General features: G+C 53.5%; 1 protein-coding gene across 1 annotated transcript; it reads left to right on the top strand.

Annotated features, from left to right (window-relative positions):
- The first annotated feature begins 14386 nt into the window (after positions 1-14386).
- On the top strand, positions 14387-24881 carry NAALADL1 (N-acetylated alpha-linked acidic dipeptidase like 1). Its single transcript, XM_029208899.1, has 18 exons — positions 14387-14603; positions 14674-14846; positions 14928-15049; positions 15436-15558; positions 17600-17883; positions 17985-18089; positions 18796-18881; positions 19025-19144; positions 22002-22087; positions 22171-22234; positions 22320-22387; positions 22636-22727; positions 22809-22899; positions 23641-23722; positions 23807-23980; positions 24058-24145; positions 24256-24348; positions 24656-24881. The coding sequence occupies exons 1-18, from the start codon at positions 14404-14406 to the stop codon at positions 24840-24842; spliced, it is 2238 nt and encodes a 745-aa protein (XP_029064732.1). The 5' UTR covers positions 14387-14403; the 3' UTR covers positions 24843-24881.
- The last annotated feature ends 490 nt before the right edge of the window (positions 24882-25371 follow it).

The following is a 25371-nucleotide window of genomic DNA, read 5'->3' as shown; positions in this document are numbered from 1 at the left end:
TGCACTTGGGCATGGGGCCTCTGCCTTCCCCAGCATGAATCCTGGCTCCAGCCCCAGGGCTCACACTGACCCCCACGGCCCTGGGAGTGGACTGCACCCTCCCTCTTCCACAGGACAGCTCCCTACCCGAACCACGGCCCTCGCCTCCTCAGCCTGAGTCCTGAGCCCCTGCAACCGCCAACCTTCAGGTGAGGCCTTGGCCCAAGGCCCGGGTGGTCCTCCCAACATATGGGCTTCAAGCAGGCTGCCTTCCCCTCACGTATTTCCATCTCCTGGCTGGCAAGTTGTCAAACTCTCTGACAGCCATCAGGTGGAGGCCCGGGTAGCCCTGGGTCTGAACCCTGGCTTTGACTCTTCTGAGATTATAGGCAAGTCACTTAGCTTCTTCAAGCCTCACTTTTCTCTTATGAAAAGTGGGGCTAATTCTTTATTTCTTTTTGGCTGCATTGGGTCTTCGTTGTGGTGTGCGGGCTTCTCATTGCAGTGGCTTCTCTTGTTGCAGAGCACGGGCCCTAGGCGTGTGGGCTTCAGTAGTTGTGGCGCGTGGGCTCAGTAGCTGTGGCTCGCAGGCTCTAGAGTGCAGGCTCAGTAGTTGTGGTGCATGGGCTTAGTTGCTCCGCGGCATGTGGGGTCTTCCTGGACAAGGGATCAAACCCGTGTCCCCTGCATTGACAGGCGGATTCTTAACCGCTACACCACCAGGGAAGTCCCAAGTGGGGCTAATTCTACCTCTATTACAGAATTGCTCTGGGGATTGTTTTCCAGGCTGATGGTCACATGCACAGCACCTGGTAGAGTGTAATAACTGACTGCTAGTATTCTTGTACTCAGTCCATGACTGACTCCTTAAAGGAGGAAATTCCTTTTTGTATCCTCCCCACATTCAGAGCAGGGCCTTGAACAAAATCATGGCTCTGTAAATATTTGTGGAGTTGAATACCCATTTTAGAGGCTAGGAAACTGAGCCTAGTGCCTGGGGCTGCCCCACCTTTGAACGGCAGAGCAGGACTTGAACATGGGTTTATGGATTTTCAGCTCTGAGCTGTCTTCTCTCTAAATCTGAATTAAGCACCTGTCTGAGCTTGGCCAGTGGGACCCTGAGGGGGCACCAAGGGAACCCCAGGCATTCTCTGGGGAAGAGCTCCATGGACTGCGGGGAGAGAGCTTGCGTACAGTCAGCTGTTAGACAGCCAGGCTGAAGGCCGGTGGGGGCACAGAGGGAAGTCAAAGAACTAGTGACCCTCGACTCCCTATCTTATTACAACTTCCTGTATCTCTAATTGTTCAGATACACACCTAGATCTCCAGTCATCCACCTCTCCAATCCTTCCTGGTTACTAACTGGTAACCAGGAAGCTGTTCATGCCTCCCAGTTTCCTCTGATGGGTACCAACAGGTGGGCATGGTGTTAGAGTTGCCAGATGTAACAAATAAAAATATACAGCATGCCTGGTTAAATTCGAATGTCAGATAAACGGTGAATTTTTGTTTAGCATAAGCATGTCCCAAATCCGATAAACAAGGCATAATTTTGCAGTACAAGTGCGTGCCATGCAATGTTTGGGACATGATCATACTAAAACAAATCTCACTGTTTATATGGCGCTCAGATTTAACAAGGCATCCTGTATTTTATTTGGCAACCCTGTGTGGTGCGTTGGTACATAGCACGTACAGACCATGCTCGCCTTCCCTGGTATTAACACAGTGTAGACACTTGTCATGGGCAGCAGTTGTGCGTGCCCCTCTCCTTCACCCCCAAGGCCCTGGGCTTCTGCCCCCAGGGTCTCCTCCTCCCATCCATCCTCTCAGCTACGGCCCAAACAACCCACACAGACAAACACTCAAAGGCCTCCCATGCCTCCTTGTCACCTGGGGGGCCACAGCCCAGGCCTGCTCACCCTGGGAGTTAGTGGGAGCACCCCACGCCTGGACGCACCATGCCTGTTGGCACCGTCCTGCCCAAACCATTCCCTCTTCTGGCTCGCCCTTCTTCCTTCTCTGGCTGACTCGACTCGTAGATCAAGCAGCACCCCTCGGTGGAGTCTTTCTGGTGCTCCTAAGCCAAGTGGCTCCCTCCTCTCTTGGTCAAGGTTTTCTGTACAGGCCTCTGGATGGCACATGTCCTTGCCCTGTGGTCACCTGGGAGCCTGGGCCACCCCTTCATCCCTGGGGGCTTCTCCTGGGCAGAACCGGGTCACAGTCATCTATCAGTGTGTTCTCAGGGCCCAGCCCGAGGCTTGTCCCACAGACAGTTGTTGGTCGACCAGTGTTTACTGGGGACTATTAACTTCAAAGCGGATTGTATTCTACCATGTTCATAAGTCATCGTTTACTTACCTTTTCTTATATTTGGGCCCTTTAGGCAGGTTCCAGTTTTTCTTCATGGTGTAAATCGGCTACCGTGGACCTCCATGTGAATTATTTTTATTTCCTTTGGAGTTGTTTCTTTAGGCCTAGTTTCCAAAGCAAAGTTACCAGGGCAAGGGTCTGGCTAGTTTTGCAGATCTTGTACATTGCCGGCATCCCTTTGGGACAGATCAAACCCGGTGGCAGAGCTCCCTGCTTCCAAGAATCGGTCTACCCTGAGGCACAGCGAGTCCCCAGGGTAACAGGCCCTCTGCGGGCACTGCCAGCCAATGAGATTCTGTTTACATCACATGCACAGGACTGTGGTATTTCAGGCGCCATCTGGAAAGGTTCGATGTAATGCAGAGAGCACATGGCATAGAATTCCTGCCACAACCCACAGGCCTTTCCAAAGCCCAGGTGGAGCTCAGCGTAAAGAAAGATGCGTCTGAGCTCACCATTTGTTCTCCAGTTGGATTGTCCTTCACCTTTTGGCCAGCAAGTGTACAAGATTCTGAAAAATTGGAGAGCGAAAAATGATGACGAGTCCATTTGTTGACTTAAGGCTTTCTGTGACTTGGGGAGAAGCTGCTATTTCAAGCCTGCTTGGTGGGACACCTTACATCACCTCATAGAGACGGAAGCATCGTCTGGCTCAGCCCAGCTCCGGCCCCACCACGGATCTAAGGGGGTCCCGGGGGAGGTGCCGTCTTTGCTCAGCGGAGAAAAGAGTGGACCAGGTTCAGATTACCAAGGCGGGAGGGAATGGGAAGGGGGGAACAGTGTGGGTGAGAGCACGGTGGTGGGGACATTTGGGGTGGTGTTGGGAAGGGAAGCTCCTGGCCAAGTCTGAGCAGAGGCTTGTTCGAGGACGGTGGAATAGTAGGTGGGTTACAAACAAGGGTGTCCATAGTTCAGGGTCTTGAATGCCACACTATTTGCTTCTCAATGCCCAACTGATAAGTGATTTCTACAGCAAAAATGGGAGGGAGTCTCCACTTTCCTATAAGCTTCTATAGGATCCCTTTAAATAGTGCCATTCTATCCCCCACCCCCTACCCTGACACCTTGCATTTGCAGAAATTCATTTTTACAAAATACTGTCAACATGTAGCTTTAGTAGGGTTGCCAGATAAGACACAGGACACCCCAGGGAATTCCCTGGTGGTCCAGTGGTTAGGACTGGACACTTTCACTGCCAAGGGCCTGGGTTCAGCCCCTGGTCAGGGAAATAAGATCCCACAAGCTGCACAGTGTGACAAAAAAAAAAAAAATAAGAAAGAAAGAAAACACAACATAGGACACCCCAGTGAAATTTTAATTTCAGATGGAAAACAAATACTTTTTAAAGTGTAAGTATGGTCTGTGCAATGTTTGGGATATACTTATGCTTGAAAAATATGACTCACTATTTATTCTGAAATTCACATTTCACTGGGTGTCCTATTTTTACTTGCTAAATCTAGCAACCCAAACTTTGAGGGATCTGGTTTACTGGACAGAGCTGGTGGTGGAGGTTCTCGAGGCTGGAGGCCGCCCCAAGAAAACCAGGGGAGGCTGGAAAGGGGAGGCCAGCGGGATGGTGGGCATGGCTCACCAACCAAGTTTCCGTCTCCCTCAGCCTCCCGCGGGTGGACAAAGAGCCCACTCCAAGCCCAAGGAGAAGCCGCTGCCGCAGCCTCCTGGGGAGCAGCAGCCAGAAGACCCTCAGGTCTCCAGGGAGCAGGGCACAGAGGTGACAGGACCTCCCAAGGCAGAGGGCCAGGGTGGCAGGAGGGCTAGAGAAATTCTCCTCCTGCCTGGATGGAGATCTGAACACCCGGCCATTGCATTCCACCGTCTTGCTGTTGGGTGTGGGAGGACCCCGGTTCTTGGGCTGCCAGCCTCATGCCACTTCAGTCACCAGGGCACCCTCTCTGCCAAAGCCACCTTCTTCAGATTCTTCAGAGCAGAAGCTGGGCCTGCAAAAGGAAGCCACCGTCACGTTCCTGTTTACGCTCCTGAGCACAGCAGAGCCCACAAAAGACCCTGCAGAGTGAGGCCGTGTGAACGTGCGTGAGGCTGCGGGGGGGGGGAGGCGGGCACAGTGTACTGCTCCCCCGCCATCAGCATTCAGACCTGGGCTGGGACTCAGCCCGGGGTGGGGTTCAGGGGGTGTGGCCCACACAGGACTGAAGAAGCCTGGGCCTCGGGCTTGGTTCCCCTCTCTGCCCACCCCACCCTCCCCAGCCTCCAGATTCTGGTCCAACCCTCATTATGCACCCACCCAGGGACTTGGAGATCCAGGAGTGCCAGTTCCTGGATAAGGAAGACTGGGGCCCCCAGCGGACCTCCAGGGAAATGAGCTGTTTGCAGAATGTTTGCATGAGGTGAGCTGGGCAGAGGCAGGTGGGGACAGGAGGGTGACAGGGCCTTGCCCGATGGAGGTCAGGGCCTGGAGCTTGACAGCTGTGGGTTGGCACCTTCACTTGACCCTCCTCCTTCCCTTGTCTTCTCTCTGTTCTACTCTGGGTGACCCGCTTGCTGGCCAATAGGTCCCTTCCCTCCCAAGCATCAGTGTCCTTGTATGCGAACATGACCTGCCCCATGGGAGTGGTGGCCACAGCTCTTTCCCATCAATGTGCCTACATGCCTAGTTAGTGGGCAGTCTATGAAGCTACCTGTAAGGGACGGCCATCTCTCTTTTTTGTTTTAATAGGTATTGGTTGTTGTTTCTTTAATTAATTAATTAATATATTTATTTATTTATGGCTGTGTTGGGTCTTCATTGCTGCACGCAGGCTTTCTCTAGTTGCGGCGAGCAGGGGCTACTCTTCGTTGCGGAGCACAGGCTCTAGGCAAGTGGGCTTCAGTAGTTGCAGCACGCAGGCTCAGTAGTTGTGGCTCATGGGTTCTAGAGCGCAGGCTCAGTAGTTGTGGCGCACAGGCTTAGTTGCTCCACAGCATGTGGGATCTTCCTGGACCAGGGATCGAACCTGTGTTCCCTGCATTGGCAGGCGGGTTCTTAACCACTGGACCACCAGGGAAGTCCCAAGACTGCCATCTTTAATTATCCAAGGACTTGAGGGGTAGTTTGGTCTGTGGAGAAGGCGGGGGGTGGGGGTGGGGGTCTGTTCTCTGGATGTCTGGCTCTGGAGCTTAGGTCTGCAGAGTCCCATGGCCGCTTGCCTGTCAGTGGCAATGCCAGGGTCCGATCTCCACCTGGAGACAGAGGTCTTGGGGTGGGGGGAGTGTGACAGTCTTTTCCCCAGGGCTGCATGTGGCTCCCAGAGCCATGGATCTGAGTGGTCAGTGCTTTTATTCATACACAGCTGGCCTGCACGCTCAGGCAGGGCTAGTTCCACACAGAGCCCTGCCACTGCCCCCACTGCTGCTCAGAGGGATGGGCAGCTAGCCCGAGGCTGCCTTAGAAGCTTTCCAGCCTAGCATATGCGATGAAGCAGCCTGGTTTTCCCTTGCTGGAGAAGAGGAAAAGCACAATTCGTCTTTGTCTGGGTCCCCTGCTGCAAGTCACATGGGGAGAACAATTGCCTCCCTGCCTGTAGTTTTGCCAGAGACGCGGCTGCTGGTGAAACCCTGGGCTCCTGGCTGTGCCGGGCCACGCAGCTCATGCAAGAGCTGTGTTTTGTGGGTGTGGGGCACTGCCTAGGACAAGAGTCTGGGGCCTGACGGGGGTCTCGCTTTCAACCCTAGGCTTCAGGAGTCTCTGAGCACTATCCAAGCAGACAACCTGGCGCTGGGGGAGAAGCTGCAAGACCTGGTGAGACCTCAGCCCAGGACCCCCTTCTTTTGCTGTGCCTCCTCCCTGCCTCCCAGCCCAGCTCCCGTGCGGGCACGTGGCAGGCAGTCCTGCCTGGCGTCAGCTACCCTGCAACCCTTTGTTCCAGCCCAACTCCTTGTATGAGAGCCTGAAGGAGGAAGCAAAGGCCATCCTGAAGGGAGAGAAGGCCATCCTGGAGGAAGGGAAGGCCACCCAGGAGGGAGCCCAGGCCGCCCAAGACGGGGCACTGTTCCAGGTACCCGGGCCTCCACCTACTCGTGGGTGGGGAGAGAGGACACATTTTCCCAGCGTTGCTCACCCGGCTCCCCTTGCCTGCAGCGAGCCGGCTCCCAGAAGGCAGAACTGGTCATCCTGCAGCCTGACACTGCCTGTGACAATGGAAACCAATGTCAGCCCTAACCAGGCCCAAGGCTGGAGATAGGACATCTCCTTGGGAAGCCATTCTGGCCACTCCTCTCCAAGTCCCAGCAGTAAACGTTTCCGCAGCTGATCCATGGCTCCCCTGCCTGTCTGTGGGCCCTAGGCCGTCGTCCACCACCTCCCTTGGCCCTGAGCTGCCCCCACCCCCAGGAGGCTCCAGGTCTGGCTCTTATCAGCCTCAAGATCAATGCCCCTGTGATAAGCCCTGGAGTGGGACTGGAAGGGGGCCACACCCTCTCCTGGGGAGGACTGGAAGCCCCAGGTCTAACTCCAAAGGGCAGAAGACTAGGGAGGGGTGGGAAGAGCCACTTCCCACACTATGGCCTTGGATAAGTCTCTTCCTCTTTGTCACTCAAGTCATGGGGGAGGGGCTAGTGAAAGCTTCCCAAGGGCCCAACACGCAACATGCTTCAGGCCTGGAGGTGCTTCTGGAATTTGAATTCCCACTCCCACCTTCAACCAGGGCCTCCTGGGGCCTCCCTTGAGACCTGCTTCCCTTCACCAATGGGGCTCTCCCTGTCCTGGGTCATAGGTCCCACCCCCACCCCATCCATAGGCCTGAGTGTCCAGCTGTGGTCACTGTGCCCTGGCCACCGACAGGCCCTCAAGGCTTGCGCCCATCAGCCTTGCTGCCCTCAGACTCTGTCCAGCCCCAGGGAGGCTTTCTAAGCATCCCCTGGTTACTGATGTAACGAGAGGGAGAGACAGAGACACACAGAGAATGTATAGGTAGAATATTCAAAACTTAGAAATAATTCCCATACAACTAGACAAGGAATGTGCTTTCGATTTTTTTTTAACTCCCTAATGAGGGAGATGACAGAGCCAGCAAGATGACAGAGCCACTTTAAAGGAGGATACAAGAAAGTGGCACACATTTTACATATATATATATATATATATATATATATATATATTCAAGGGGGAAAAATGGAAGGAATCCTGAAATAAGATTGCTAAATCAGATACAAAATCAGTCAATATGCTATAGGGCAATTTTTTGCAAAGTCCCATTAACCCTAAGGGTGGTATTATTTACTGGGCAGAATCCTCTAATATGACACGGAAAGAACTGTGACCATCTTTCTGCCTTATACCCACTACAGGGGGGACACTAGCCAAGAGGATGGAAATCCAGGTTTGTGGCCCCTTGTCAGACCTGGTTTGACTTATAACAGACCCGTGGGACCTTGCCCAGGCCAAAAACTGATGACGCACTTGATTAGTGAAGGTTTGATTTGGTCACAGCTTTAGGCTGAGCTGAGCTCCTCTCCTCTCCCAAGACCCTACCCTCCTCCCCTGGATGGCTCCAGGGCTCCCAGGCATCTCCCTGATTGGCTCTTGACCAGTGGCCTAGCCAACCAGTGACCCAGCTGTACAGCCATCTTGCTATTTTCCTGATGGGAATCATCCGATACTGAGATTGAGGGGCATAGCTGGACCAACAGCTAAATGATTAAATCAATGTAAGCACTTAAGGGCTTCTGTCACCAAGATACAGTCATCAGCATGCTCCCATTTGACAGGTGGCATATTTTTAAAAATTTATTTTATGAAGTATAGTTGTTTTACAATGCTGTGTTAATTTCTATACAACAAAGTGATTCAGTTACACATATATATATTCTTTTTCATATTCTTTTCCATATGGTTTATTACAGGAGATATATATATATATATTTTTTTTTTTTTCCTCTAGACTGCCTCTTTTATAAATATTGGATTAGGGCAGGTGAGAATCGTAAATATTTAAAAAATAAAGTAGAAGCCAGAGAAATGTCAAAGCTGCCACCATGTAGCACCAGCGACCAATTCTTGCACTTTTCTTCTCTGTCTCAGTAATCCCCTCTACAGAAGACATACATAATTGGAACAGCTCTGTCTTCCCTGGGAAGTCTCTGCTGGCACCAGGTTATAACCTGGACAGTGGGGAGTGTCTGCCTTAGGCTGGTTTTATCACAGGATATTGAATATAGTTCCTGTGCTATCGAGTAGGACGTTGTTGTTTATCCATTCTGTATATAATAATAGTTTGCATCTGCTAATCCCATACGCCTATCCATCCCTTCTCCACCTACCCCCCACCCTTGGCAAGATAGGCAGCAGTTTTGATAAGCAAAGGAACTTACGTACAAGGCTTATCTTGGGCTCCAAAAGACCAGTAGATCCCTGCATCCGCCTGCCAGAATCCTGAAGATTTATATAGAGGCTTTAACTGGGCTTGGTCAGGTATTCAGTCCAGATGGTCTCAACACCACCTTACTCTCTCAAGGCAGCATCCTTAAAACAGCTCCTAGTGTGGGAACTGTGGGGCAGAGCGGACATTCTGAAGACACGGGAGGGGCGGGGAGCGCCCAATTGCCCCGGTCCAGCTCACGGATCAACTGGCGGTCACGTCCTCCTGCAACAGTCTATAACTAATATACTTCATATAAATTCATATGAGTTGACTCTTCATATAAATGGGATTCTACAATATATTATCTTTCGTGTCGGGCTTCATTTGCGCATCTTTATGTTTGTGAGATTCATCCATGTTGCTACAGGTGAGAGTATGTAAATGTAGTTTGTTCTTTTATTGCTGTATAAATAATCCACGATTTATTTTTTATTTTAAGAGTTTTTTCTGAAAGCCTCCAGCATCTCAGCCTGGGAAAGCAAGCACATGTGGCGACATCCATGCTGCTTGGCTGCAGGAAATGGAGACGGTTACAGAGCCCCCTCCCCAGTTATGTCTAAACCACAGAAGTGCTGACAGATGTCCCAAATGCATCCTGGCCACAGCCCAGCAGCCCAGGGCCCCAGCATTGCCCCGAGCTCAGTCCCTACAACCACTCCTGTTGATGCCACGTCCCTGCAATCCTGCAGCCCAGTCAGGAAGCCCTTCTCAAGGGGAAGTCCCAAGGCAAAGCTGTGTGGGCCCCAGGGCATTACCAGGTATTTTAATTCACACACAGACACACATTTCCCCCAGAACTACTAGTCAAAGCAGGCTACTGTGTTCGTCACAAGCTGTGCCCAGATCTTCCAGCCTCTATGCCATCAAGACGCTGGGGCCAGGTTGGCAAATCAGCCTCTTGTGTCCGCATGGTCCCATCTCTCTTCTGAAGCCAACCTCCAGTGGATCTACCCAAACCTCCGACTGGCTTCGGAGGCCCAGTGGAAGTGGGCTGGGGTACCTCTAGAGGCTCCCAGCAGGCTCCCCACTCCTGCCCAGCCTAAAGGTCCTGCTATTCCTGCCCGAGAAGGTGGCCCCTATCCTGCAGCCTGGCAGCGTCACCCTCCATCCAGGGGAATCATCCTTCAGAAAGATCCTGCCGTAGAGGTCTGTTAAATCCCACAGCCCCTGTGCTATGCAGGCTCCCACCCACGGCTGGCTCAGCAATCCTGTTGAGGCTTGTTCTGATGGGGTCTGTTTCCCAGGAGTTCTGTGCCCACCTTTTATATCCCTTGTGGTTGCCCTGGACACTCCTTAAATATCAGACAGCTGTACGAATGCCCAGGGTGGTGGAGGAACTGAGCTCGTTTGGGTCAGTTTTTCATCCATTCTACAAGTATTTATTGAGTGCCTCCTACATGCCAGGCACTGCTCTTGGTTCTGGAGATTCAGCGACAAATAAAACAAAGATCCAGGCCCCAGTAGAACTTACATTCTAGGAGGGGAGATAAGGAATAATTAATGTTAGATAGTGATAGATGCAATGGAGAAAAATGAAGCTGGAGACGGAGAGGAAGCCTGAGGGAGGAGAAGGAACACAATTCAGAGAAAGTGGCACTCGTGCAGAAGTGACATTTGAGCAGAGGTGTGGAGGACCTGAGGGAGGGGCCACAATGGAATTTACAGTCAGGAGATGGCCTGGGAACTGGGTGTAGCTAGAGAACCGATCCAGGGACGATTGATCAGCTGTGACCAGCGCTGCTGCTGGGTCAAGTAAGAAGAGAGGACAGAACTGACCACTGGATCCAGCACACATGGAGCAAAGTGGACATTTTCAAGAGTAATTCTAGTGGAGTAAAGCCTGAATGGAGTGGCCTCTAGAAAGAATGGGAGGGCCTACCTGGTGGCACAGTGGTTAAGAATCCGCCTGCCAATGCAGGGGACATGGGTTCGAGCCCTGGTCCGGGAAGCTCCCACATGCCGCGGAGCAACTAAGCCCATGCGCCACAACTACTGAGCCTGCGCTCTAGAGGCTGCATGCCACAACTACTGAAGCCCGTGCGCCTAGAGCCCGTGCGCCGCAGCAAGAGAAGCCACTGCAGTGAGAAGCCTGCGCACCACAACAAAGAGTAGCCCCCGCTCGCCGCAACTAAAGAAGGCCCGTGCACAGCAACGAAGACCCAACACAGGCAAAAATAAATAAATTAATAAATTAATTTAAAAAAAAAAAAGAATAGGAGGAGAGGATCTGGAGACCAGCATGGTCCACTCTTCCGAGGAGTTTTATCATAAAAGGGGACAGAAAAATGGGACGGTTACTAGAGGAGCAAGTGGAATTGAGAGATTTTTTTTTAAAGATGGTGTTAAACACCATAAACAGGGGCTTTAGGTGGATGGAAGTGATCCACTAAAGGCAGGGAGACTTGTGGGGCCACATCCTTGAGCAGCGAGGGGGTGGGCTCTGCACAGGGGAGAGGCTGCCTTGGACAGGGGTGTGGATCACACATCACGTTCCCTCTGATTTTCTCACTGAAGTAGGAAGCACGGTCATCAGCTGAGCGTGAGGGTGGAGGAGAATGTGTTGGAGGCTTGAGAAGAGAGGAGGGGATGTGCAACTCCCATCTAGGAGTGCTGGTGGGAGCGTGGACCGGGGAAGGACAGTAGGACTGCCGGGCAGTTCGAACAGAGGACCTGTTCGAGGTCTAGGATCGTAAACTTAAAGCGAGATGAGGGAGGTCATCTGACTCCACAGGCATATTCAGGGTCAAGGGTGCAGGTTCAGAGTAGGTGGAGGGGCAGATGTAACCAGGTCGGGGGTTTTCCAGTGAATGTGACCAAAACAGAGAGGATCAAGGGGGTGGAGAGGGTTTGCAAGGGACTCAGGCTGGGCCAGGAGGGAAGAAAGCACACGTGGGAGGTGAGGGAGAGTGGAAAGGAGCTAGCACCAATGGACTGGCTGTCCTGGAGGGGTGGAAGAATTCTCCAAGTCCGAGTGATGGAGCAAGCGAGGTGGGAAGATAAAAAGGAAATCAAATGCATTAGCTCCCTGAAGGGATTTCCATCAACACTCACAGTCCAAAATGTTCAGGGAGGGGCCATACGATCTTCCCATCCAAGAAGGGGAAAAAAGATTGATCGAGTTATTGTCTGGTGCCTACAGCAGCATAGACATCAGCTGACTCCAACAGCCTGAGCCGGAGCTCTCCGGTGTCACCCACTCAGATGTCACACGCTCTTGTCCAGATGTCATGTATGTGGCTTCACATGTTCCTTCCAGGAGAGGGTGGAGCAGGACCATGGAGCTGCTGCCTCATGGTGTCATCACCATGTCTGTTCCTCAGCTTATCAGCTGACCTTGGTGTCTGGCTGGCTGCCTGGTGGTGGCTGTCCCCCTGTGCCCTCATAAGGAATGTGTGTTCTCCCCACACTGATGGCCTTCTGAGAATATTATATTCTGGGTGCTCATAATCAGCTCTCCAAGGACTGTGGCTTTCTGGTGCACCTTCCTGAAGTCCCTGATCACACTATACCCTACGCTTAGTCCCGCCACTCTAACACGCTAACCCTCCCAACCAGCACAAGGGGACGTGGGTACGGTGGTGCAGGTGAATGGGGCTGTAAGCAGTAGGAAGGGGGCTGCTCTGAGAGGGTGCTGTGAAATCACACAGACACACAGACACACACACACACACACACACACACACACGTGCACACACAAAGTCTACCGTGCCCAGCTCCCCCAGATTTCCAGGCATCTTTGGGCCAATCAATGGGTTGCAGCCTGGGGATGTCCCTGGTGGTCCAGTGGTTAAGAATCCGCTTTCCAGTGCAGGGGATGCGGGTTCTATCCCTGGTTGGGGAACTAAGAGCCCACATTCTGAGGGGGAACTAAGCCCGCACGCCACAACTACTGAGCCTGCGCACTCTGGAGCCCACACGCCACAACTAGAGAGCCCGCATGCCGCAACTGGAGAAGCCCATGCACCGCAACTAGGACCCAATGTAGCCAAATAAATAAATATTTAAACAACAAACAAACAAAAAAAACCAATGGGTTGCAGCCTGGCTGGGCAGAATCCCAAGACAGGATAGGCCATGGCAGGTGGAAGGAGTCACACTTGAGCCCCAGGGACCTTCCCAGCCCTGCCTGGCTGTCTATGAAGTCTGAAAGAGGCTTATAGCGAGTACTTGGTGGCTCCCTCTCCCTCTCAGCCCTTATACATGCCAGGCCATCTGTAAGGATGGCCTGCCCCTTGCCTTCTTTGCACGCTGAATGCCTTCTCATCCTTGGAAGATTCCCCTCAAGTGTTCCCTTCTGGACAGAATTTGTCATTCTCTCCACTGGGAGCATGTTGGTCCTCCCTCTATAGAGGCGCTTACCACATGGTTGAACCCAAAGCCTATCTGACTCCCCTGCTAGACTTGAGTCCCTGGGCACCTTGGCTTCCCCAGGGCCTGGCATGGATGTGGCATAGGGCTGAATAAATGAAAGGTGCTTGCAGGTAGGAGTGAAGGAGTGAATAAATGAATGGATGGATGAATGAATGGATGGATGAATGAATAGATGGATGGATTCCTGGTAGGGTCAGGGGATGGAGGTCAGCTTGTCAAGAAAGTGTGCTTCTCCGGCTCTGTCCTCTAGAACAGGCTTCCTTTCTTTTCTTTTTTAATTTAATTTACTTTTTGGCTGCGTTGTGTCTTTGTGGCAGCACGCGGGCTTTCTCTAGTTGCAGCGAGCGGGGGCTACTCTTCGTTGCGGTGCGCGGGTTTCTCATTGCGGTGGCTTCTCTTGTTGCGGAGCACGGGCTCTAGGCACACAGGCTTCAGTAGTGGGGGCTCGCAAGCTTAGTTGCTCTGCGGCATGTGACACCTTCCTACACCAGGGCTCAAACCCATGTCCCCTGCGTTGGCAGGCGGACTCTTAACCACTGCGCCACCAGGGAAGTGCCCAGTCTCCTTTTCTAAGAGTCCCACTTTCTCCCATAAACTGGGACCCCTGCAGGATAGTTACAGAGAATTCTTCTGAGTCCCTCTTTTTCCCTTAGCTCTAGGCTTAGCATTTTAAGGGGTCAGATGAGGCAGGAGTGGCTAAAATGTACTGAGTTCCTACTATGGGCTCAACACCACGCTAGACATTTTTACAGCTGTGGCCTTGTTTAATGAAAACAGCACCACAGTTTTGTGAAATAGGTTCTATTATCCATTTTACAGCTAAGAAAACAGGCTCAGGGAAGCTAAGTGAATGGCCTAAGGTCACACAACTTACGTCTAGCAAAGGATGGGATTTGAACTTAAAACCCAATCAAGTAGCCAGGGCTGGATGTGCTGGAGATGGAATGACACCAGGGAAACAGAGGCAGGGGTGGTGGGCAGCAGGCCCAGCCCCGCTCTGGAGACAGGGGCTGAGTTCTAGTCCTACCTTGGCCTCTCCTATTGGGAGACCATGGGTGAAACTTTGTCCCTCTCCAAGCCTCAGCGTCCAGGTATGGATTTGATGCCCCTTGGAGGTCTCTTCCAAGTGAATGTTGCAGAAATCGAGCTGGATGTGAAGAGCTCCTGGCCCTTCCTGCAGGACACTCCCTTACTCTCCCTGCCAGCTAGTGGCCAAAGGGCAGGGCCACCTATTAGGTAATGGTTAACTGGACCCGACACCCCATCTATAAGGAGCCACACCAGCTGGCCAAGACTCCACAGGATGCAGTGCGTGAAGGTGCTTGGAGGGGTGCTGGGGGCCGCTGCCCTCTTGGGGCTGGGGATCATCCTGGGCCACTTTGCCATCCCCAAGGGGACTGACCTGCCAGCCCCCAGTGCCTCAGCCTCCCAGGACCTGGACCTGGAGATCCTTGAGGCTGTCATGGGACAGCTCGATGCCAACAGGATCCGGGAGAACCTTAGGTGAGAAGCCTGCCCATGTGCCCCTCCTGTTTGCCAGAGGCTCCTCCCTGACCCTGGGCCCACCCTGCAGAGAACTCTCCAAGGAGCCGCACCTGGCCACCAGCCCCCGGGATGAGGTGCTGGTGCAGCTGCTACTGCGGCGCTGGCAGGACCCGGAGTCGGGCCTGGACTCAGCCGGGACCTCTGAGTACGAAGTGCTGCTGTCCTTCCCCAGCCAGAAGCAGCCCAACCGTGTGGATGTTGGTGAGGTCCTGCTCTGGCCTGGGGAGGCCTGTGGGCCGGGGGAGCTGCCGGCCCAGCCCGGACCCTGTCCTCTCTCCACAGTGGGTCCTGCTGGGGGCATCCTCTTCTCCTCCCAACGAAGTGAAGAGAACCTGACTGGGGAGCAGGGGGACCCCAATGTGGTGCCACCATATGCTGCCTATGCTCCCCCCGGAACCCCTCAGGTGGGCCTGGGACACCCCCTCCCCACTGCCATGGCCCAGCTCCCGCTGGCTTCTACCCCAGCTGCTCCCATCCTGACCCACGGGCAGTTGAAGAAAAGTGCCTCAACTGGGGCTCAGCCCCACCCAGAATTTACTTGCTTCCACACTCCACTACGACTCCTTTTGCCCATCACTTAGTCATTCAACAAACACTAATGGGCCCTGCTCAAAGCCAGGCCTGATACAGGGTATCTGGACACAGAGCAAAGCAGGTGTGACTTTGTCTTGGGGAGCTTATAAGCTCTAGGCAAGGTTGGGGGACAGAATCTAAATCCTTCATCCTGCCACTCAGCCTTTCCCCTTCTTTCCTGGGCCTGGCTCTAAGGGTCACCTTCTCTGGGGAACAGGGCCTCCTCGTCTATGCTAACCGGGGCTCGGAAGAAGACTTCATGGAGCTATACCAACAGGGCATCAAACTCCAAGATAGCATCGTCCTGACCCGCTATGGGGGTGTAGGGCGCAGGGCTAAGGTAAGCAGCAGCCCCCAGTGGACAGGAGGATGTGCGGGGAAGGGGATGGAGCAGGGCTGAGGGGTAGGCCAAGCCCTGGGCTCAGGGCAGTAGAGGGTGAAGGACTCCTTCCACCCACCAATGGCCTGCTTTGGCACTTTGCCCAGCCAGGCTCTAGCCCATTGATTGGCCCAAAGAACACTTAGGTGCTGTGTGACCTTGGATATCTCCCCTAACCTCCCTGAGCCTTGGGAAATAAAGGAATTGGGCACATTTTTCAGCTTTGGTATATTCTGGAAGTCTAAGTCCTCCTGTGACGTAGTTCTTCTGAACATTCGACTTAAATCCCTCCTGTTGTCCCTTCCTCCACAACTTGCTTCTTTTCAACACAAATTTTTTTTTTTTTTTTTTTTTTTTTTTTTTTGCGGTACGCGGGCCTCTCACTGTTGTGGTCTCTCCCATTGTGGAGCACAGGCTCCGGACGCGCAGGCTCAGCGGCCATGGCTCACGGGCCCAGCCGCTCCGTGGCATGTGGGATCTTCCCGGACCAGGGCACGAACCCATGTCCCCCGCATCGGCAGGCGGACTCTCAACCACTGCGCCACCAGGGAAGCCCTCAACACAAAATTTTGACTGAGGGTTACATGTTTGTGTTTTCTTAAATGTTTACTTACTTATTTATTTTAATATAAAAAGGTATAGAGTGGGAGCAGGGACTAGGGAGTTAGTCTTTAGTGGGTCCAGAGTTTCAAATCTGCAAAATGAAGAGAGTTCTGGAGGTGAATGGAGGTGATGGTAGCACAGTAATAGGAATATACTTAATGCCACTGAACTGTATGCTTTAAAATGGTTAAGATAGTAAATTTCATGTTATGTGTACTTTATCACAATTTAAAAAGAAGTAAAATAAATAAATAAATAAAAGAAGTGCCCATGATAAGAGCTGGGGGTAAAAAAATGGAAAGAAAAGAGAAGAAAGGCGAACAGGCGTGGTGGAATTATACAGATTATGAAACTTCCAGTTTTAAAAAAAATGTATAGAGTGAAAAAGTTTTCTCATAATGCCATCCTCCAAAAAGGTAGCTTGTTTGTTTGTTTATGGGATATGTATCCAGAGTTTCTTTGGGAAGAAGAATATATGAAGATATATTCTTACTTCTTTCTCCTTTTATATAAAAGTAGCATAAATATACTGTTCTGAGCTATGCTTTTTTCACCTTAATACGTCCTGGAGATCATTCTCAATTGGTACATAAACTCTGTCCTTGATCTTTTTTTTTTTTTTTTTAATGTACTGTTTTGTTTTTACTGTCCTAAAATATATGTAACATACATTTTACCAGTTTACCAGGTTAACCATTTTTAAAATGTACAATGCAATGGCATTCAGGATATTCACCATATTGCACAACCGTCATTACTAACCATTTCCAGAATGCTTTCATGGTTCCAGATGAAACTCTGTACCCATTAAACACTAACGCCCCCATTCTCCCTCTGCAGCCCCTGGTAACCTCTATTTGACTTTCTGTCTCTATGAATTTGCCTCATCTAGGTACCTCACATAAGAGGAATCATGTGATATGTGTCCTTTTGTGTCTGGCTTATTTCACTTAGCATAATGTTTTCAAAGTTCATTGATGTATCAGAAGTTCACTCCTTTTTAAGAATCAGTAATATTCCTTTGCACGTTATATACTAGGTTTTCCTTATCCATTCATCAGTGATGGACGGTTGGGCTGTTTCCACCTTTTGGCTACTATGAACAGTGTTTATATGAACATGGGTCTAGGAGCACATCCTCCTTCTTTTACACAGCTGCATAGTGCTCCACTGTAGGGCACCTCCGTTTATTTAATGACCCCATTGATGAGCCATTGCCTAGGCTCAACAGTCTTCTGCTGCCTCAAGCAGCACTGCAACAAATGACTTGCGTTAAGTATCATCTTGCCGGTGGGAAGACAGATCTGTCCTGGCTTCCACAGTGAGGGAGGGAGGAAGAGGAACAAGATGTGCCCCCTTCTCGCCCCTCCCTAAACACAGCCTCCTCTGCCTTCTGCAGGCTGTGAATGCTGCCAAGTATGGGGTGGCTGGGGTGCTGGTGTACACGGACCCTGCAGATATCAACGACGGGAGAAGCTTGCCGAACGAGACCTTCCCGTACTCCTGGGGCCTTCCTCCCTCAGGGGTGGAGCGAGGCTCCTACTTTGAGTATTTTGGGGACCCCCTGACTCCTTACCTTCCAGCCAACCCCTCCTCCTTCCGCCTGGACTCTGACAATGCCTCTGGATTTCCCCCAATTCCCACTCAGCCCATTGGCTTCAAGGATGCAGAAGTCCTTCTCTGGTGAGCTTTTGCCCTGGGGTCTCCTTCCCACTCTCCAGTGGCCCCCAAACTTCAACCCCGGCACCCATATTTGCTCTGATGGGCCTCCCCCTCCTCCCCAGCAACCTGCAGGGAGCCTCAGCCCCGGCTGCCTGGCAGGGAGCCCTGGGCTGTGACTACAAGCTGGGGCCCGGCTTCCGTTCTGATGGTATCTTCCCAGCAGGCAGGTGAGATGGGGCCCCCTCCTCTCCCAACGCTCCCCTTCTCTTCCCTTGTTATGCTTCCTTGACCCTGGTTTCCTCAGTGCTCACTTCAAGGCCTGGCCTTTCCCTTTCTCCTGTCTCCCAACCCCTCCTTGATTCCAGAGTATCTGTCTTGTCTTTGGGGAAGCCTGTGAAACAGCTGCGTGCCTCACAAGGCCCTGTGGGGTCCCCCCCCACCTCATCTTGGACCTCCATTCTCCAGCCGCCCCCTCTCTTGAACACACCCAGCTCCTTCCCACATCAGGGCCTCTGCACTTGCTGTTCCTGCTGATGGGAACATCCTTCCTTACGCTCTGTCATTCCTGGCCTGCACTAACCTCCCCACCTGCCACCAGGTACCTTGTCGGTGTCCTCCCAAGCCCCTTCACTGCCTGCAGTTGTTCAATTCCTTGGGGTCTGCCTCCCTCAGGAGAGGGAGGCCCCACGAGGGTGGGGTCCATGTCTGTCTCAGTCATCGCCCAGAGCCTGGTACGCTGCTGGCATACACTAGGTATCCAATAAGTGAGTGAGTACAAAGGAGAATTGGAATCAGAAGAGCTGGGCTCTAGCCTCGCTGTCTCTCCTGGTATTTCCAGGCAAGTGATCTTGCCAGGTCCCTTTCCTGCTCTGGGCCTCAGTTTCTCCTACTTTGGTGGAGGGGAAGACTCCTAACACCCCTACGCTCCCCCAGCCAGGTGAACGTGAGTGTCTACAACCGCCTGGAGCTGCGGAACTCCTCCAACGTCCTGGGGATCATCCGCGGGGCCGTGGAGCCTGGTGAGCGCCGCCTCACTGTTCCCTGCGCCCCCAGGACCCGGCCCTGCTCTGAGCGCCCCTGACCACGCCCCCTCTGCCCAGCCTGGCTGCCCCGCCCACCCTCGCTCCTCCACTTGGGCGTCTGACTCTGCTCCTCCCGCCAGACCGCTATGTGCTGTATGGAAACCACCGGGACAGCTGGGTTCACGGGGCTGTGGACCCCAGCAGTGGCACTGCTGTCCTCCTGGAGCTCTCCCGCGTCCTGGGGACTCTGCTGAAGAAGGGTGAGCGGATCCTGCTCCCCTGGTCCAGGGACTCTCTCCCCAGGAGGTCGCCTCCAGCTCAGTCCTCCCCGAGCTTTTGGGCGCCCTGTCCCCCCTCCTCTCTCTCATTCTCCAGTCCCCACTTGGGCGTAGCTTGAGGGCCCTGGGGGCAGACATGCATGGACACCAGCCCTGGCCTCGCTCGAGTAGCCCAGTGTGGTGCAGGGAACTTGTGCAACACCTTCTGAGGGTTTCCTGGGCCCCTCCAATGAAGCGAGGCCAGATGTGGCCTCGAGCGAGGCAGTGCCCAGGCTCTGCCCTCAGGGAGTCTCAGCCCAATTGAGGCAGGGGTGACAGACAATTGTCAACTCAACAAATATGTCCCCCATGGCTACTATGTGCCAGGCCAGTTCTAGGCACTGGACATCCCCCAGTGAACACCAGAGTTCATGCGGTAATGACAACTGTGAAACGTGCTATAAGGAAAAATATCTACGAGGCTTTCCAGATGCAAGCCGGAGCGCAGGGAGGCGGCAGTTCTGGGAGCGGTAGGGGTGGAGATCCAGGTGGAGGGCACAGCATGTGGGAAGGAGCAGCTGGACCAGGTGGCAGAGCTGGATATTTCCTAAAAATAAGGACATTTTCTTTCATAACCACAGTGCAATGCTCAGAATCAGGAAATTAACAATTTTGCCAATTGTTCTGAAAACTTTTGTTTTTAAATGGGCAAAGTACTTTATTTTATTTTACTTTTTTGGCTGCATTGGGTCTTCGTTGCTGCGCGCGGGCTTTCTCTAGTTGCCGCGAGTGGGGGCTACTCTTCGTTGCGGTGTGTGGGCTTCTCATTGCAGTGGCTTCTCTTGCTGCGGAGCAAGGGCTCTAGGTGCACGGGCTTCAGTAATTGTGGCACATGGGCTCAGTAGTTGTGGCTCGCGGGCTCTAGAGTGCAGGCTCAGTAGTTGTGACGCATGGGCTTAGTCACTCCAAGGCATGTGGGATCTTCCCGGACCAGGGCTCGAACCCATGTCCCCTGCATTGGCAGGCGGATTCTTAACCACTGCGCCACCAGGGAAACCCGGCAGGCAGGTTCTTAACCACTGCACCACCAGGGAAGCCCCTGTTCCAATAACTTCTAGAGCAAAAGAAATTTCTGGTCCAAGAACCAATCCAGGATCACACGTTGCACATGTAGTAGTTGCATGGGTCATTTGTAATAGTTTCTTAGCTGTTCTTTCTTTCATGATCCTGATATTTCATTTGTTGACTGTCCCTCAATTTGGGTTTGTCTGATTAGATTCATCTTATGCATTTTTGGCAGAAAAAAATGAGAAATTTTCATTGCAAGCATGTAATCATTTTACACTTAAAAATTTTTTTTAGGGCTTCCTTGGTGGCACAGTGGTTAAGAATCTGCCTGCCGGGCATCCCTGGTGGCGCAGTGGTTGAGAGTCCGCCTGCTGATGCAGGGGACGCGGGCTTCTGCCCCGGTCTGGGAATATCCCACATGCCGCGGAGCGGCTAGGCCCGTGAGCCATGGCCGCTGAGCCTGCACGCCCGGAGCCTGTGCTCCGCAACGGGAGAGGCCACAACAGTGAGAGGCCCGTGAACCCAAAAAAAAAAAAAAAAAAAGAATCTGCCTGCCAATGCAGGGGACACAGGTTGGAGTCCTGGTCCGGGAAGATACCCGGGCCGCGGAGCAACTAAGCCTGTGCGCCACAACTACTGAGCCTGCGCTCTAGAGCCCGCAAGCCACAACGACTGAAGCCCACGCACCTATAGCCCGTGCTCTGCAACAAGAGAAGCCTGCACACTGCAGCAAAGAGTAGCCCCTGCTCGCTGCAACTAGAGAAACCCCGCGCGCAGCAATGAAGACCCAACACAGTCAAAAATAAATAAATAAAATAAAATAAATTTTTTAAAATTTTATTTATTTGGCTGCACCGGGTCTTAGTTGTGGCACGCAGTATCTTTTAGTTGCGGTATGCGGGGTCTAGTTCCCTGACCAGGTATCGAACCCAGGCCCCCTGTCTTGGGAGCGCGGAGTCTTAACCACTGGGCCACCAGGGAAGTCCCTATACTTAAAAATTTTGGTTTAAAGCAAAAAGATGAGGAATGATCAAAGGGGACTGAGTTGCATCCAGAGACGGGAGCACAGCCAGGAGCCCATAGCGCCGTGGAGGGGGAGGGGGAATCTGAAGGCGGTGAGGGGGTCAAGCAAGGACCTCGGAGGCTTCCGGGAGGTGGCTGAGGCCCGTGGCAAGAGCAGCGAGGGCACAGAGACTGGAGATGGAAGCCAGGCTGCGGGAGGCTATGAGAAGCAATGTGGGGCATTGGTTAAGCCCCTGGATTCTGGAGCCAGGCCTTGGATTTGAACCCTGGCTCTGCTGCCTACCAGCTGTGTAATCCTGGCAAGTCAGTTTCCTCAATGGAGAGAGTCATAGTCTGTCCCTCACGACGTGTCGTAAGGATTGGCTCGAGGTGGCTAACGCTCTAAGGAGAATGTGAAGGTGTCATCGCCAAGTGAAGGTGATTAGGGGAGAGTTTGGCATAGGGTGCACGGGGGAGAGAGCTGGGGGACCTCTGATCAGCACAGCCAGAGAGAAGAGGGGCATACGGCCTTCTGGCAGAAGGTACCACCTGACGGAGGGAGATCGGTGTTGGCGTCAATGTTGGGGGCTGTCACAGAAGCGGAGGGGCGCTGGTAAAAGGAGGATGGAGCCTCAGGGAAGGCTTGGCCAGGGAGGTGCCAGGACCTACCTCCAGTCGCCTGTGCCCGGCCCGTTCCAGCCCTCCCTCCTCTCCACATCCCCAACCTTCCCCCTAAGCCACCCCAGGATCCGAGGAATCTTGCCCTCCAGCCCTTTATCCCCCTCCCCAGGCACCTGGCGTCCCCGAAGATCCATCGTGTTTGCGAGCTGGGGGGCAGAGGAGTTTGGGCTCATCGGCTCCACAGAGTTCACGGAGGTGAGCGAGCCCCGCAGCTCGCCGCTCGAGGGGGTTTCCGGGGCAGGGCAGCGCGGGGCTGACGGGGTCCCACCCACCTGCAGGAGTCCTTCAGCAAGCTGCAGGAGCGCGCCGTAGCCTACATCAACGTGGACATCTCGGTGTTTGGTATGAGGGGCGGCTGGGCTTACTCGGGGAGGAGGGAAACGAAAGGGCGGGGCCCGAATAGAGTCTTTCTCGGATCCCCTCACAGCCAATGCCACCCTGAGGGCGCAGGGGACGCCCCCGGTCCAAAGCGTCATCTTCTCTGCAGCCAAACAGGTGGAAATGGGAGGGGCTGGGAGCTGGGCTGGGAGGAGGACGGGCGGGGCGGGGCTACACGGGGTAGGAGGAGCCGGAGCTGGTACTTATTAGAAGGGCTGGGGGTGGGACTGAGGCTGCGGGGTGGGCCTTGTAGGACCCGTAGGACTGTGCGTGGGCTGGAAACTTGGGTGGGCAGAGAGGAGGACCAGCCTGGTCGTGGGGCCTGGGGCGGGGCCAGCCCCGAGACTAGATCCCCCTCCGCTCAGATCCGCGCACCAGGCCCCAGCAGTCTCAGCATCTATGACAACTGGATCCGATATTCCAACCGTAGCAGCCCGGTGTACGGCCTGGTACCCAGGTGAGCCCAGGGCCGGGATGTGGACTCCGGGCTGGTGAGCTGACCCAGCGCCCTGCAGCCTAACCATCTTCCTTCCCGCAGCCTGGGCACTCTGGGTGCGGGCAGCGACTACGCACCCTTCATTCACTTCCTGGGCATCTCCTCCATGGACATCGCCTACACCTATGACCGGGTAAGCGGACAGCCCTCCGTCCCCCATCCCGGTTCCTTGCTCCACCAGCCCCCTCCTCTCCTTCGGGCCGCTCCAGTGCAAACTGAATCCGGCTCCGTCACTCATTAGCTGTGCTACCTCAGCCAAGTTTCTTTACCTCTCTTGAGCATGTTCACCCTCATCTATGTTATTTTATCAAATTTAAGATACAGCTGAGTATAAGATGCACTGTTATGATGCGCACTATTCAGGAGGGAAAAAAGCACTGTCAAGTAGTTGCAGGATGACAGTGACTGTAAGAAGTATCCTGATGTCAGAGATCTTAAAATGTTTATCTCAGAATAGCTTAAATAACAGTATAAACCGGGGGTGGTCTGAGGGTAAAGTGAGATAAGGGATGCAGAGTGCCCAACCTGTCTCCCTGTTTGATGCTCCAAAAGGCCCTTTCACCCCTCCATGGCTACACCACTCTTGAGTGGTGGAGTTGGGATTTGAATCCTCTTGTCTGACTGCAAACCCCAGGTTCTTCTCCTTCATGTGAAACGGGAAACTGGCACCTGACCCAGCTTTGTCACTTATTAGCTGTGTGATGTCAGGAAGGTTACTTAACCTCTCTGAGCCTGCTTCCACCTCTGTAAAGTAGGAATCCTAGAACCTTCCTCACAGATGTGGTGACAGTTGAATTGAAATAATGTCTCTACATTGTACACTTCCTTCCACTTCCCAGCCCAAGCTTGTCACCTCTGGGTCTTGTTCCCCCAGAGCAAGACCTCAGCCCGGATCTACCCTACCTACCACACAGCCTTTGACACCTTTGATTACGTGGACAAGTTTGTGGACCCTGGTGAGGACGAGGGCAAGGGGCATCCTGAGGCTGGAGGAGGATGGGCTGAAGACTGAGCCCTGGCCTTGTTGCGCTTCTTGCAAGGTTTCAGCAGCCATCAGGCCGTGGCCCAGACCGTGGGCAGTGTGCTTCTCCGGCTCAGTGACAGCCTTTTCCTGCCTCTTAATGTCAGTGACTACAGCGAGACCCTCCGCAGCCTCCTGCAGGCTGCCCAGCAGGACCTTGGTGGCCTGTTGGAGCAGCACAACATCAGCCTGGGTACGGAGCCCCCCCCCAACATTGAGGAATGGGGAGCCCTGCACCCCCAGGGCTAAGATGCTGGCTGTTCCCCACAGGACCTCTGGTGACCGCAGTGGAGAAGTTTGAGGAGGCAGCCACGGTGTTGGGCCAACACGTATCAGCACTGCAGAAGGGCACCCCCAAGTGAGCAAGGGCTGCAAGCAGGTGTCTGGGAGGGCGGCATCCAGGGTGGGATGCAGGCTGGCAGCTGGGCTGCTGGCTGTAGGGTGACCAGAGGGCCCGGTCACCTCCAGCCCCCTACAGGTGCGGATGCTCAATGACCAGCTGATGCTCTTGGAACGGACTTTCCTGAATTCACGAGCCTTCCCAGAGGAACGCTACTACAGGTGAACCTATCCTGAAGCTCTTCGAGGTGCAGTGAGGCTGGGCAATGGGCACCCGCTGGAGGGACGAAAATGTCAGTTTTGCTGGCCTTTAGAGCACAACCCAGTCCCTTGAGACAGTTGGGGAGTCAGGCTTAAAGGATGGGAGGCAAATCGGTGAAGGTCACCCTGGGACTAGAACCTGCATCTCTTCCCACCACCAGTGGAGAGGGGCTTTTGTGCCTAGCTGTATACAGGAGCTGTTCCGGGCTGAAGCTCCCCTCTCTCCTGGCCCCTGAATGGTCCTATCCTCCCCCATTTCTCCCGTCAGCCATGTGCTCTGGGCACCCCGCACCGGCTCTGTAGCCACGTTCCCGGGCCTGTCCAATGCCTGCTCCAAGGCCATGAACACAGGCCCCGGATCTGCAGCCTGGGCTGAGGTGCAGAGGCAGCTCAGCATCCTGGTGGTGGCCCTGGAGGGCGCAGCAGCCACCCTGAGGCCTGTGGCTGACCTCTGACCCTAGCCCTCATTCTTCAGCTCCCATCCCCACCCTTTATCCTAACCCTCTCCCACTCCAGTTTTCTTTGAGTGTGTCCCCGTCTCTCCTGATGCTAGGAAAGGGCACGACCACAGGACCCTCTCAAACTTCTGAGGCAACAGCTCAGGGCCCCACCGGTGCGGACACTTGAAGGGAGTGACAAGCCCCAGATGAAACTTTCCCTCTTCCTGGCTCTTGGTTGTCAGAGGGTGAACAGGAGATAGGGATGGTGGGGATGGCAAAACCACCAACTGCTCTTGGTGGTGGGTGGGTTAGGATGGGACGCATAATGGCAACCTTAGATGTCAACTCAGAGACCACCAGAGCTACTCCTCAGTGACCAGCAGGGAAACTGAGACCCAGGGTGGATAGGGCATTGCCCAATTTGGGTTCTGCTCCCCCCACGCCCCTAGCATGTCTCAACTCCTCCCTGCCCTCCCCAAATAAATTGAGCCTAGCTGCTGTCCTTGCAAGACAAGTTCCTTTCACTTATTTATTTATTTTTAGA

This window comes from Monodon monoceros, unplaced genomic scaffold (assembly GCF_005190385.1).
Source record: "Monodon monoceros isolate NGI ecotype Baffin Bay Population unplaced genomic scaffold, NGI_Narwhal_1 Super_Scaffold_7, whole genome shotgun sequence".
Lineage (NCBI taxonomy): Eukaryota > Metazoa > Chordata > Mammalia > Artiodactyla > Monodontidae > Monodon > Monodon monoceros.
The sequence above is the reverse complement of the archived record's forward strand: the minus strand, read 5'-3'. Positions and strand labels throughout refer to the sequence as shown.

Bases quoted from the DNA above. Each gene is read 5' to 3' on its own strand.
- NAALADL1 (XM_029208899.1), top strand. From the start codon at position 14,404: ATGCAGTGCGTGAAGGTGCTTGGAGGGGTGCTGGGGGCCGCTGCCCTC. The intron at 18,090-18,795 runs GTGAGATGGGGC...ACGCTCCCCCAG, and splicing joins GGTATCTTCCCAGCAGGCAG to CCAGGTGAACGTGAGTGTCT. The intron at 19,145-22,001 runs GTGAGCGGATCC...CCCCCTCCCCAG, and splicing joins GGGGACTCTGCTGAAGAAGG to GCACCTGGCGTCCCCGAAGA.